Consider the following 13,129-nt stretch of genomic DNA (forward strand, 5'->3'; position numbering starts at 1 on the left):
ACCTGTGGGTTAAATTGATTGATATTTGAATAAATAAGCTTTTAAAATCGTCAATTGTTCATTTTACCCTGTATGCCCATTTTACCCTCATTTCTCCTAACATTCAAATTTCAGAGAAGGATAAGAATAAAATTTAATCAGAGCTAAAAGTTTGAGAATTGATGTTTTAAAACTGAAAACTACAAGCTGAAAATACAGGCTGACAAAATCGTGAAAAAACGCTGACCAAATCGGTGGTAGGAAAAATCGGGAAAACACTGTAGTCTTTAATCGATTTCTTTCGAATTTTTACGCTACTGCGTCGTAATCGCCTATTTCCGTTCTATCGAGCAGACATCATCAATAATATCAATGATTTCACCATGCACAAAACAATAATACGTTTGTTCCGATTCGTTAGTTCATAAGCCAGAACATGTAGCCTATTACAGCGCATAGTATGAATATTTACACTCATTGTTCTCAAAACAAAAGAAGCGCTCCTAGTGAATCCACTTTTCCTACCATCATCCGTAGGACGAAGAAAATCTAATGGCGTTCCAAAACGTTAGGACGGAATTGAAACGTTAGGACGAATTTAAACTCAAGAAGCAGTGTTAGATTTTTAATAATATCTCAACATTGTTTGACTCTTTACCAAATCCAACGGTACGTATGGATAGGTGAACCAATTTAGAAGTTATCTTTGATAAAAACATTCCATGTTTTGTTCAAACCTTTTCAAAAAAAGAGAGGTAAAGTTCGGGATGTGCTTAGTAGGACGGAAATTAAATCAAAAAACCTATTTCACTAAATTTTTTATCCACAATCAAAAGATGGAACTTTGCCAAAAACTAAACTCTGACCGAGTACCTGACTCTGATTGAGAACGGTACGTTGAATTTAGTTGAGCTGTCTTCGAATCGCAAAGCCGTACATTGCTAAGCAAACAAGTGACTAGGAGGCATATGACGTTTATTATCACAGTCGCTAGCCATCGTGAAATGTTGGTGAAGCACATTGATGTGATGACTTTGTAAAACTGGAAGAATCCAGAATATTAAGCAGCCATTACAGTCTGCATGCTGAAGACAAGTAGATATATGGGTGTTTGATCGCACAATCGGCGCCGGGTTACACTAGATCTTAATATAGAGGCGGTAAAAATGAATGCACCTATCACCCCGCGATGGCGCGATGGCTCAATCGAATTGAAACGCAGTCTCGTGAAATAGCAGTGTGTGGACGGCACTGACCACAGCGCTCTTCGGGGGATTTGTATATATGTTGATGACATGTTAATCATCTGTCAAACTAAGACAAAGACCTGACAATAGGACACTGCCGTACTCTAACGGAGCTATCAACTCTCTCTACTTTCATCTCCTCATCTATCGACTTTAAGTCTGATATTTGACGTTAAGCATCTCCAACTATGTAAACCAGTATAATCGATTAGTTGTTAATCGAGAAATTAAGAAATGGGACATCACTGATTTTTGGTGTGATTGTTTTGATAAAAAAGCGCAAAATTTAAACTCTACCGAAGGGACAACATAAGCACAAAACACCATTGACAGGGACTGGGACTGTGACTGTGTGACCGTGATGGATATACAGAGAACCAAATCGACCACATCTGCATCAGCCGAAAATGGAGACGGAGTCTTCTTGATGTTCGGAACAAACGCAGCGCTGACATCGCGTCTGACCATCATCTCCTGGTCGGTGAGATCCGCCTACGCATTGCGCGGGTTCAACGGCGGGATGAGAGACTCGGGCGGCGATTCAACACACGCCGACTGGAAGACCCAAGGTGGCAGCGTAGAAGAACAGTGGACGAGCATCAAGAATGCCTTTATTGAAACAAGCGAGAACAACCTGGGTGAGCTGCGCACTCAGAGGAAGAAGTGGATCACCGATGAAACCTGGAGGAAGATCGAGAAGCGGAGAGAAGCATAAGACGCGATAGAGCGAGCAAGGACCCGAGAAGCCAAGAACGAGGCCCGTCAGCGGTATTCGGTTCTAGAGAAGGAAGTTAAGCGTTTCTGTATACGGGACAAGCGAGCGTGGGTGAACTCCCTGGCTGGTGAAGGGGAGAAAGCCGCAGCAACTGGTGATATCCGCCTCCTCTATGATGTTTCACGACGCCTGAGCGGGGCAAGGATGAACCCAAGGATGCCTGTGACAGACGCGACTGGACAGTTGCTCACCGACCCCACTGACCAGTTGAAACGTTGGTTTGAGCACTTTGAACAACTTCTCGAAGTTTCAACGGTCAACCAACCATCAACATCTCGGTATGAAGTCCTACCTTCGCAAGGGAAGTAAAGCCGTTGGTCCCCGGTTCATGAGTTGATGGGTCGATAGGTAGGGTCCAGGTGTGGGAGCTGCCTCTCTGGCGTCGGTAGCATTGGTGCTCAGCACGGAAAACAAGATCGACGGAAAACAAACCAAAGGAAAAAAAATCCTCAATCGGATACAGGAGAAGATCGACGCGACTCTCCGACGACAGCAGGCAGGATTTCGTGCTGGAAGATCCTGTGTGGACCATATTGTCACCCTCCACATCATCCTGGAGCAGGTCAATGAGTTCCAAGAGTCCCTGTACTTGGTGTTCATTGACTACGAAAAAGCTTTCGACCGACTAAACAACGAAAACTTGTGGGGCGCTCTGAGACGCAAGGGAGTCCCTGATAAGATCGTCAACCTTATCGAAGCGCAGTACGAGGCTTTCTCATGCAGAGTATTGCACAACGGAGCTTTGTCTGACCCGATACGGGTAATCGCGGGTGTGAGGCAAGGATGTATATTATCACCGCAACTGTTCCTCATCGTAATCGCTGAGATCATGGTTGGAGCCGTTGACCGTGTACCGAACCATGGGTTGCTGTGGCAGCCTATTACTATGGAGCATCTCAACGACTTCGATTTGGTTGATGGTGTTGCGTTATTAGCACAACGGCGCTCTGACATGCAGAGTAAGCTCGACGACCTTGTGGAACGCTCCTCTGAAACAGGTCTAACCATCAACGTCAACAAGACCAAATCGTTGGATGCCAACACGGAAAACCGTTCCAATTTCACGGTAGCTGGGCAAGCAGTGGAGAAAGTCGAAAGCTTCCAATATCTTGGCAGCCAGATAGCGTCGGACGGCGGCACCAAGAGCGACATAGGTGCACGGATTAAGAAGGCGAGGGCTGCTTTTGCCAGTTTGCGAAATGTATGGAGAGCGAATCTGATCAGTCGACGCACCAAAATCCGAATTTTTAACTCGAACGTGAAGTCTGTGCTGTTTTACGCCAGTGAAACATGGTGTGTATCAGCGGAGAACACTCAGAAGCTGCAGTTACATAATTCGTGTCTGGTGGTCCCACAATTGGATCTCAAATTCAGTGAAGTGTACAATAATTGGGTGGCATGCAGCAATTGGTAAATTGCCCTACTGTAGTTGTAATTCACGCAACCTCAACTTCAAACTACTAAATCATAAATTCTACACACGGGAAAAAATCCGTTCCGAAATTCGTCAACCTCAAGTCACGATTTTCGGAACAAGAAAATTTTTCGTTTACTAAAGTACACCATGAATAAAAGTCATAAAATCGTGAACATTGTTTCGCAAAATTTACGTAACACCTGCGCTAAGTTGCATTAAGCACCAGCATAGGCAACAGAAATCATAGAAAGGTGAACTCTGTTCTGAAAAGCATGGTTCATGGACTGTAAAGCGTCAACATTAAAATAAGTTTCAATCTTTTGATTGGATTGTACAGCATGGAAATGGAAGGAAACTGCAAGCAACGGAAGACTATGCTGGAAAAATCCATACCCAAAATTGGCAGCAGGCATCTGTCCAGCAGATAGAGTGGACACTAGACTGATGCAAAATTTGAAATTTTCGCTCCACAGTGCTCAAACGGTTACAAATTGGATCCTGATTAGACTTCCAAAATTAGAACTTATTTAGTAAGAAACTGACTTGCACAAACTATTTGAAGTTTATATAGAAATTACTATGGGAAAACCAAAATTTTGGATCATATCTATCTCAAAATTCACCAGTCTACTCTGCTTAAGAAAATGATAGTTGCAATTGATAAAAAATTTCTAAGCTACAACTTTGTTCAAGTCCACTTTTCGATTAAATGTAAGGAACATAAGTAATTAATAATTTCAATCACTGATGTCTTATGATTATGCTCAATTAACTGTACAGCAGGTAACATTGGTGTTTTTGGGCGTAGAATAGGTCACAAAAATTATGGCTACTATGTCACACTGCAGAATACAGTGTTGCCCGCAATACTGCTGCTTAATCATGCCATAAGATTATCAATATCTTAATCAAATAATAAATATTTAGCATGACGCTTGGCTTAAAAACGATCTACTGCAAAGTTGTAGCTGAGAAAATTTCCCATAAGAATAGCGATAGAACTTGTTAACAGTGCAATGCGGAAAAAGGCTAGAAGACAGTGAACAAAAAGTTTGGGTTTCCCATAGTAATTACCATATAAACTTCAAATGGTTTGTGCCAAGTCAGTTTCTTACAAAATGAGTTTAAATTTTGGGAGGCTAATCAGGACCCGATTCGAAACCGTTTGAGCACGGTGGAGCGAACATTTCAAATTTTGCATCAGTCTAGTGGACACACTTTCAATTCAACGGATCTTCGGTCACCAAGAACGCAGAACCTCCATCATCTTCATAACAAGCAATAAGCACTGATCACATCCTCACCGATGCTAGCCGCATCGGTGCTGCTCACCTTCCCTTCCATGTTATTTCTAGGGTTCAAATTAGCGGAAAATATATCCACCGCCTCTGTGGCAATCTTCGAAGTTTTCTTCAAAACTAGTGCCGCTTTCACGTCGCTTTCTCGTTGGAACAGGACGTTCGCTGGTTCACCCTTTCCTTAGAGGATTACGGCCAACTTGATGACCTTCACCACCATTCTGACGATACGACTCAGCTGCATGCACTAATAACTAAGTCATGAATTCGAAAGAACTAGTAGTTCAGCTTATCGTGGTTTGTTGTTCACGAATATCCGACCGATTTTTTTTGCGTGCATCATTTACTAAATCCTCAGACATGTTCCGGGTACCCATGCGATAGTGACCAGTGTATGAAATTCAGCTATATATTCAATAAGGCACTTGACTCCGGAAGGTGAGTTGATTAGGGTTTTTTCAAATTTGTGTAAGAGCTTCCCGTAAGTAAGCATGCTAAAATTTCCAAAATAATACGGGAACTCGAGGGTTTATATCACAAGCTTATCATACTACTTTAAAGTTCTTTCTTTAAAATCAAGCAGTACATAATCAAAGTTACCAATCGGTTCAATAGACAGCTGAAGAACAAGGTCCCATCATGCAGAAACCGTGCACAATACTCACAACTGAGTAGAATTTTCGGCTTGATGAATACACGAAATATACCGTCAGTTGTCGGACCGAGAAAATTCGATGAGCGATGTGATTGTATGAAAAAAATCGTTCACCATTACCAACCGCATCCAAACCCAGGCTCCCAGCCTACTAATTGCAAAAATTTGCTACCGTCGATAACCTATCACCACCGCAGTGCTTCTGAAAAACCGAACATCTTCCAACAAATTATGCCTCTCAGGGAGAGCCATCCAAGTGCGATAAAAAAATTCATACGGCCAAAACGCCCAACTGACTGCCTTTTCGAATTCCTGTCAGTCGGCATGCAAACTACAAATTGAATTCACCTAACCGATATGCACACCTATAAGGAATGCCCCCACCTCCCACAGTGTGGTGGCGCGGTGCGGTGGGTACCTCAGACCGATTGGACTGCGAAAAAACATTTAAAATTCAAATGAGCTTCGTTCTTGTTTGGGTTCTCGGAGCACACCACCTTCAAAGCAATAAATAAAGCAATAACCATCTGGGGCAGCCCGATCCAAACCACCAGTCAAGGGCCTCCACGGTAGGCAGACGCAACTCCCGCGTTTACACGAAATCTCATCAACCAAAACGGAACCAGGGCCGCCCCACCCGGGAGAGCGCCAATAAATATTCATGCTTATCAATTCCTTACCACTCTGATATTAATTTTATTCGAATTTTATTTCGCATTAATATTATAATGGCATTCGCTAATATCACTTTCCTCTTCTCGGTTTCGTTTTCTTTATGCTCCCTAAAAGGTGGTCTTCCGGCAAAGCAAGGGCGATCATGCCGAGGCCCGACGTCCGAATGGGAATTGAAAACTAGGTTGTTATCATAATTGAGTTGATAACAATTTTATTTTACGCTCACCCAAGCAAGCCGCGAGACTGGAGAGCATTCTTCTCACCGTCCAAGCAGGCGATCCAGGCTGGGGTCGGGCTTTTTGATTGCGATGGTTTGGTTGTTTGGTTGGCGAATTTCCTGCATGAAATAAAATCCGATTCATCGATCGAGTTCGGATTAAATTGAATTTTGTGCACCATCTAGCATTCCGTCGTTAGGGGCTTGACTTGGGTGCCACCCAAGTAGCCAAGCTCAATATCGGGAAATAGTGGTAGCGTGTTAAAGTTTCGATATCGCTTGCCGCGGCTTCGTTTATTGCCCTCCGGATTTACAATCCGACAAAAGTGAAGCAAAGCTTTTGTTTTTGGTTTTCCGAGAGCGATAAATTTTATACATCAACTTCTGTTGATATTGCTACCGGCTCTTCGGGGTGGCCATACATGGAGGGAGAATCCCTTGAGCGGAATCAGTTTGAAAACTGACTGCGGTTCGGACAAACTTCTAATATTTAACATCGGCCGTCGTCGTTAAGATAAGGCGAGCCAAGAAAGTCATGATGCTACGCGGGATGGCTCGAGATTAAGATAGCTTTCATTTACGCTGGATCTATTCTGGGTAGAAAGGAGAGAAACGAAACGGTTCGAAAATTAATTCTAATTTAATGATGAAATAGCCCAACGAGGTTGCAGGTGGCAGGCAGGTAGATGGCTCGCTTTTCGATCGCGTCCTTTCTATGCAACTTTAACGACATTCCGGGATAATTTAAACGAGTCCATTTTTGAGGTATTTGAATTGTTGGAATTGGAGATGCTCACATTAGTCCAGCAGGTTTCGAGTTGAGCATAGGAAATTTTTGAAACGATTACATGACGCTGGAATGATGTTCTGGTGTAGTTTTTGGTAAGGCGTTTAGCGTTGGATGAGTTGGATAAGTTTTGACACTTCAGTAGGCATAGTTTAGCGGTACGCACGTGCCAATCTACACACAAAATCACGGCCTTCATGGTCAGTAATTTTTACTGAAATCATTGAAGTTTGTACAGTGTTTCTGAAGCTTTCCGGATGATTGCAAAATGTCCTTGTAAGTCGTAGAACTTTCATGAAAGCTTCAAAAAAGATGGGAACTATGTTGAAGCTCTGGCAACTCTGTAGTCACTTAACGTGAGGGGTACAATACACTCACTAGAGTAGCAAGAGGAGCTAGCCTCATGTGAGGTAGAGGAGTTTCATTAAGCCTGTACTCCGGTATCATGTGGGTTCGTCGGTGGTTGTTCAGCTTCTTACTGACAGTTCTAAAATTAACCTCGAACATTCCTGTATTATCGAAATTTTTGATCAAACTATGTATTTTCGAACAGAAATTCGTCATGTTTACCAGAATTTATTATGGATCTCACCGTTAAGGTATAAAATCTCTATTTAGTTTTGTAAAATCCAAGAAATTTTTAAAACCTCCCAGGGTTTTTTGGTTGCAAATGTCATCTTCGCTGCCTGCTGAATTTTTTGTTCAGTTTTGTAATCTAATCTAATCTAACACCAACACAGCCAGTTCTTGAAGGTATCCTGAAAAATGATGGATATACCTCCATAATTTGTCTTGTCTATTTGATATTTCAAAACGGTCAGGTCTACTGTGTGGCATTTAAGGGGCAAGATGATTCAGAAAACATTAGGCCCAAAGGGGTAAAGCTGTGAGAAATGCTGTTCAAGGCTTGATGATTTTCAAAAAGTAGGCCTACATATAAAAAAATACCGCATTAAAGTTGTTTTCACAATTTTTACGTATATAGGTGAGGGTATATTGCAATACTTTGAGGTTGGGATAAGATGGAACAATCAGGTAATTCCTACCTTTTCTTAAGTAATTTAGTACTTTCCTGGAGTTATTCAGTTCTTTTCAAAGTGATTTTGAGCTTTATTGAATTGGGTCATGCTTGTGTGTGTGCAATACCTTTTTAAGCGATTCCATACTTATGACTGGTAGTGTTTTCAAGTGATTTATAACTTTTCAAGTCTAGTTCACTTAATATTAAATTGATTCCAAATTGTTCACTTCATATTCAAGTGATTCCAAGCTTCCCAGGTGTGATTAACTTAATATTCAAGCGATTCCAACCATTTCAGTTTGAATTCACTTCATTTTAAGTGATTCTAAATTTTTCAGGCCTGATACACTTCACATTCAAGTGAATCTAAACTGTTCAGGTCTAGGTCACTTCATTAGCAAGTGATTCCAAGCTTTTCATGTCTGATTAACTACATATTCAAGTGATTCCAAAATGGTCAGGTGTGATTCACGTCATATTCAAACGATTTTCTGATTTTCAGATCTGGTAAATTTCACAATTTCACGTAGTGACGTAATTCCGAAACGAACTAAGTACTATCCCACAGCACAGAAAGGGAAGTGCAAACAAATCGGTGAATCAAATAGTGGTTCGTTTTTCTGCTCAACAAGCGATGTGTTGTGGTAGCGTTTCACACGGGCTTTATATGCGCACTCACACTATCCATTAGAGTGATGCAAAATTTGAAAATTTGCGCTCCACAATACTTAAACGATTCCAAATCGGATCCTGACTAACCTCTCAAAATTTGAACCCATTTGGTGAGAAACTGAGATGGCACAAACCATTTGAAGTTTGTATGGGAATTACTATGGTAAAACCAAGATTTTTGTTCATGTCTACCTAATAATTCACCATATCGGTCTGCTTCAAAAGTTTTCAACTGTTCTTGTAGGAAATTTTCCCAGCTACAACTTTGCTTAACACCACTTTTTAATTAAATGCAAGGATCTAAAGTTATCAATGGTTCAATGCGCTGATGTCTTATGATCATGCTCAATCAACTGCTCAGTAGGCAACATTGGTGTTTCTGGGGCGTTGAATAGGACACACAAATCATGGCTACTATGTCACACTGCAAAATACAGTGTTGCCTACAGAGCAGCTGCTTGATCATGTCATAAGTTTACAAATCTCTTAAATAATTAATAACATTTTCCTGTCTCGTTTTACATAGAAACAATCTTTTGCAAAGTTGTAGCTGAGAAAATTTTCTATAAGAATGGCTATTGAACTGTTTCGCAGCTCAATATGGGAAAAGACTAGAAGGCAATGAACAAAAAGTTGAGATTTCCCATAGTAATTTACATGTAAACTTCAAATGGCTTGTGCGAAGTCTGTTTCTAACCAAATGAGTTGTTACTTTGAGAGGCTAATCAGGACCTGATTTGAAACCATTTAGCACTGTGGAGCGAAAAAGTCAAATTTTGCATCAGTCTACTATCCATGCTGCCTATCTTAGCTACAGGAAAAAGATGCCTTCTACCGCTAGGTGCGCTAGTGTTCGCAAATGGCAAGTGGAGCCACTTTTTGATCCCAAGTACCACTTCTGTTCTGTGACTATTCGCTCAGCCATGGTCTTCTGAACAACTTTGCTCAAGACTCGAACTTTCTAGGTGGCCCGAAGAGATAAAATAATTACAAAAAGCTCAATTTTGTCTTCTAAACAACTTAGCTGATGACTCGAACTTTCTATAGTGAGAGAATTACGAACTATATCGCCCTTGGTCTTCTGAAAAACTTTGCTGAAGATTTGAACTTTCTTGGTGGTCGGGATCACGAGATAAAATAAATTCAAAAATGTTCAATTTCAAATGCACACTAACGCCTAGCTGCACGTATTGTCAGAATTCCGAATCAAACTGTCCCTTTTCCGGACGTCCTTGGTCTTCTGAACAACTTTGCTGAAGACAGTACCTTTGTACATTATCTGGATTTCGAGATATAGGTGATGCTAAACATTTTGGGAGGTGATGCAATATTCAAGTGAGTTTTGCAATACTTTTCTAAGCGAGTCCATACTTAAGACTGGTAGTGTACCCCCAAGTAACAATCTAAATGCTTGAAAGATTTATTCTTATTTTATCATTGTTTTATCATAGCATCCCTTGCAGCCTGTGGTTGTATTACGGTTTTGTGTGCTTGTCATAAAATCAAGCCATCAAGTCGAATATAAAACTGTTTTATGACTACTAAATTAAAACTCAGACTTCATAGTTTTAACGGTAGCTGTAAGGTGGCTCTGTATCACTACTTATAACTGCAGAATAAAACCAAAACAAAACATACATTATGACATACTTTTTATGACCGATATAAAACTTGAAGCTGTCTTAAACCTTCATCAAAATTTGGAGGCGAACCAGCCCAAGGCTGAAAGCCTCCCTAATAAAGTTAAATAATAATAACCTTCATCAAAACCTCATTACAACTATCATCTTTATCGGAGTCCTAAGATTCACAGTAAGAAATATACTACAGCAATAACAAAAAAATCTCTGAAAATTGTTACCAATATAAAAAAAAAACAAATCTATTCAGATACATGAAATGAAAACCCTTTCAGTGTTTTTGAACACGATGAAGATGAGACAATCGCCACTATGAAACTCCTGGAGTATCTACAGTTATGGGCTCCCTCATTTAACATAAGGCACAGTGCGGTGAATGAGCTTTTAAAAATATTGAATAAGCGGCTTTCCAATACACTTCCGAAAGATCCACGAACCCTTCTTAAAACAACGCCGACAGTTTCACTTAATCCGGTTGGAGATGGCCAGTATTTGCATCACGGCTTTACACCTTGTATTGTAAAAGCTTTTTGTAGATCCAATAAGCATTTCTTACATCTTGATTACTAGAGAAAATAGCAGGATCGCTTGGAATGTTGACTTTTTGACAGGTTGCCATGGTTTTTGTTTTGTTTTGATTCGCTGTACCGAATAAAACCAGCAACCTAGTTATAGAGCTTAAATATAACTTAACGCTCTCAATTCGCACTACGAAATGCTAAGATACAACCATTAGGTTTATGTTATGCTATAGAATTCCAATCTAGGAGAATATGTTATAATGAGGTAGTTTTAAGGAGTAGCAAGTTATAACGAAAAAAAAAGTCGCCGTATGAATAAATTTCACACAGTATGAATAATTACGCTTTAATTGATAGGCGATAAAACACTTTCATACATCTATGTATAATTAAATAACATGTGACTGGTTATTGCTCAACAGTAGTAACAGTTTTGCTCTAAATAGATAATCTTTTAATGACTCTTTAATGCATGCTGCTAATGCAGACAAATTAAAAATAAGCTTGCAGGAGAGCATAGGCCTCAGCTGAGAAGATACCACAGAGACCGGGTAACCGGCCGCAGCGGCTTATGTCCTCCCCAGACACCACATAGCCAACTTCCTCTTCGATTAATGAACCGTCCGTGTATAGCTTGGGCCTTCCCTCGTATGAGGCAGCGACCTCTCTAAATGTAGCTTTCACCACATCAGAGCTGGTCCCCGCCCCGCACATAGCTCTAACCCTCCAATCAACTTTTGGGGCAGTAGCATCCCATGCCCGTTGCCATAGCCTAGCTCGCTGGGCTAACGTGGGAAAATCTACTCCCGTCAAGTCGCTCCACCATTCTCTCGCCCTTGCAACCGTGGGCCTGTCATTGAGAATGGGATCCCTTTCTAGGAGCCTAAGCGCCTTGGTGGCCAGGTCTTCGGTGACAACATTCACCAAAGGAACCTTTCCATTCTTCACCAACAGAGAAGCTATCGGTGAAGACCTCAGCGCTCCGCTACAAATTCTGTACACCTCATTGTACTGAGGTTCCAGAATCTTGAGCAGGGAGACACCACCCCTGCTCCACAGTTCCGCCCCGTAAAGGATGCTAGGGACAACCAGAGCCCTAGCAACCTTGGTCAATGTACTGCGAGAGGCTTCAGAGAAGCGACCATTTAGGGTCCGAGGGATATTCAACTTGTTGTTGACGTTATCCTTCACCAACTTGGCGTGCTTAACAAATCGGAGTTTGTTATCAATAGTCACACCAAGCAGTTTCATCTCGCGTACGGCTTTGACCGCATGCTCACCGATACTAACATATGGCAGGCTTGGTCTGTGATGAAGACCAAAGCAGACGTGCATCAGTTTGGACTTCTCGGGGGAAATCACAAACCCAACACCATCTGTCCAGTCAACGACAGACTGCACTGCATCCTGTATCTTGTGCTTAACCGTATTTACCTAACACGATAAGGGTAATATCATTGGCGTATACAATAATGTATACTTCATTGGGAATGCGTTCAAACACTGAGTTCATCGCAATGAGAAACAGTGTAACCGAGAGGACAGACCCTTGCGGGATGCCATTCTCCAGCAACCTCGAGGAAGAGGTTGCGCCAGCGTTCAATACTCGGAACCTACGGTTCTGTAGAAAGTTTTCTACGTAGTTAAACATACATCCTTGGAAGTCCCAGCTCTTGAAGGAAGTCAAGATAGGAAGCTTCCATGTCATATCATATGCCTTGGACAAATCGAGGGAGACTACATCTACATGCAAATCTTCCGACGAGGCCTTGTCCAATAAATGATCGAGCTCAGAGAAGAACGTCTCCGACCCATAGCCGCATCGAAATGCGTGTTGCCGTGGGTGGATCCGTCCTTGCCTCTCCAGCTCAGTTGACAGACGATGGTTAACCATCCGCTCGAGTGTTTTTCCCATGCAGCTCAGCAGGGTTATGGGTCGATAACTCTCTGTTAGGGTTTTATCCTTCCCAGGTTTGGGAATAGGAATAACCAACCCTTCTTTCCACTCGTCCGGTATCTGGCCAGAAAGCCAGACTTCGTTCATAGTGTCAAGAAGAGCCAATCGGCCGACAAGGGGTAATCTCCTAAACAAGGGATACCCGATGTCGTCAGGGCCCGCAGCCTTCAGCAGGTGTGGGTGTTTTGACTTGGGCATCAAAAAATTTGTTGTCAAGTTTCGTCATGCTCTGCACTAACGTAATGTCACGTCAACTTCCCCTGAGCTA

At 41.7% G+C, this 13,129-nt stretch overlaps 1 protein-coding gene across 1 annotated transcript in view; it reads right to left on the reverse strand.

Annotated features, from left to right (window-relative positions):
• The window catches only part of LOC135700923 (uncharacterized), a 33,200-nt gene extending 21,045 nt beyond the window's left edge, over window positions 1–12,155 (reverse strand). The window contains exon 1 of the mRNA XM_065221594.1: window positions 11,695–12,155. Coding sequence (XP_065077666.1) covers window positions 11,695–12,155 — 461 coding nt within the window. The remainder of the gene's footprint in view (window positions 1–11,694) is intronic.
• Window positions 12,156–13,129: the final 974 nt, after the last annotated feature.

This window comes from Ochlerotatus camptorhynchus, unplaced genomic scaffold, assembly GCF_037179485.1.
Source record: "Ochlerotatus camptorhynchus isolate MF236.1 unplaced genomic scaffold, CSIRO-AGI_Acam_v1.1 ptg000144l, whole genome shotgun sequence".
NCBI classification, from domain to species: Eukaryota; Metazoa; Arthropoda; class Insecta; order Diptera; family Culicidae; genus Ochlerotatus; species Ochlerotatus camptorhynchus.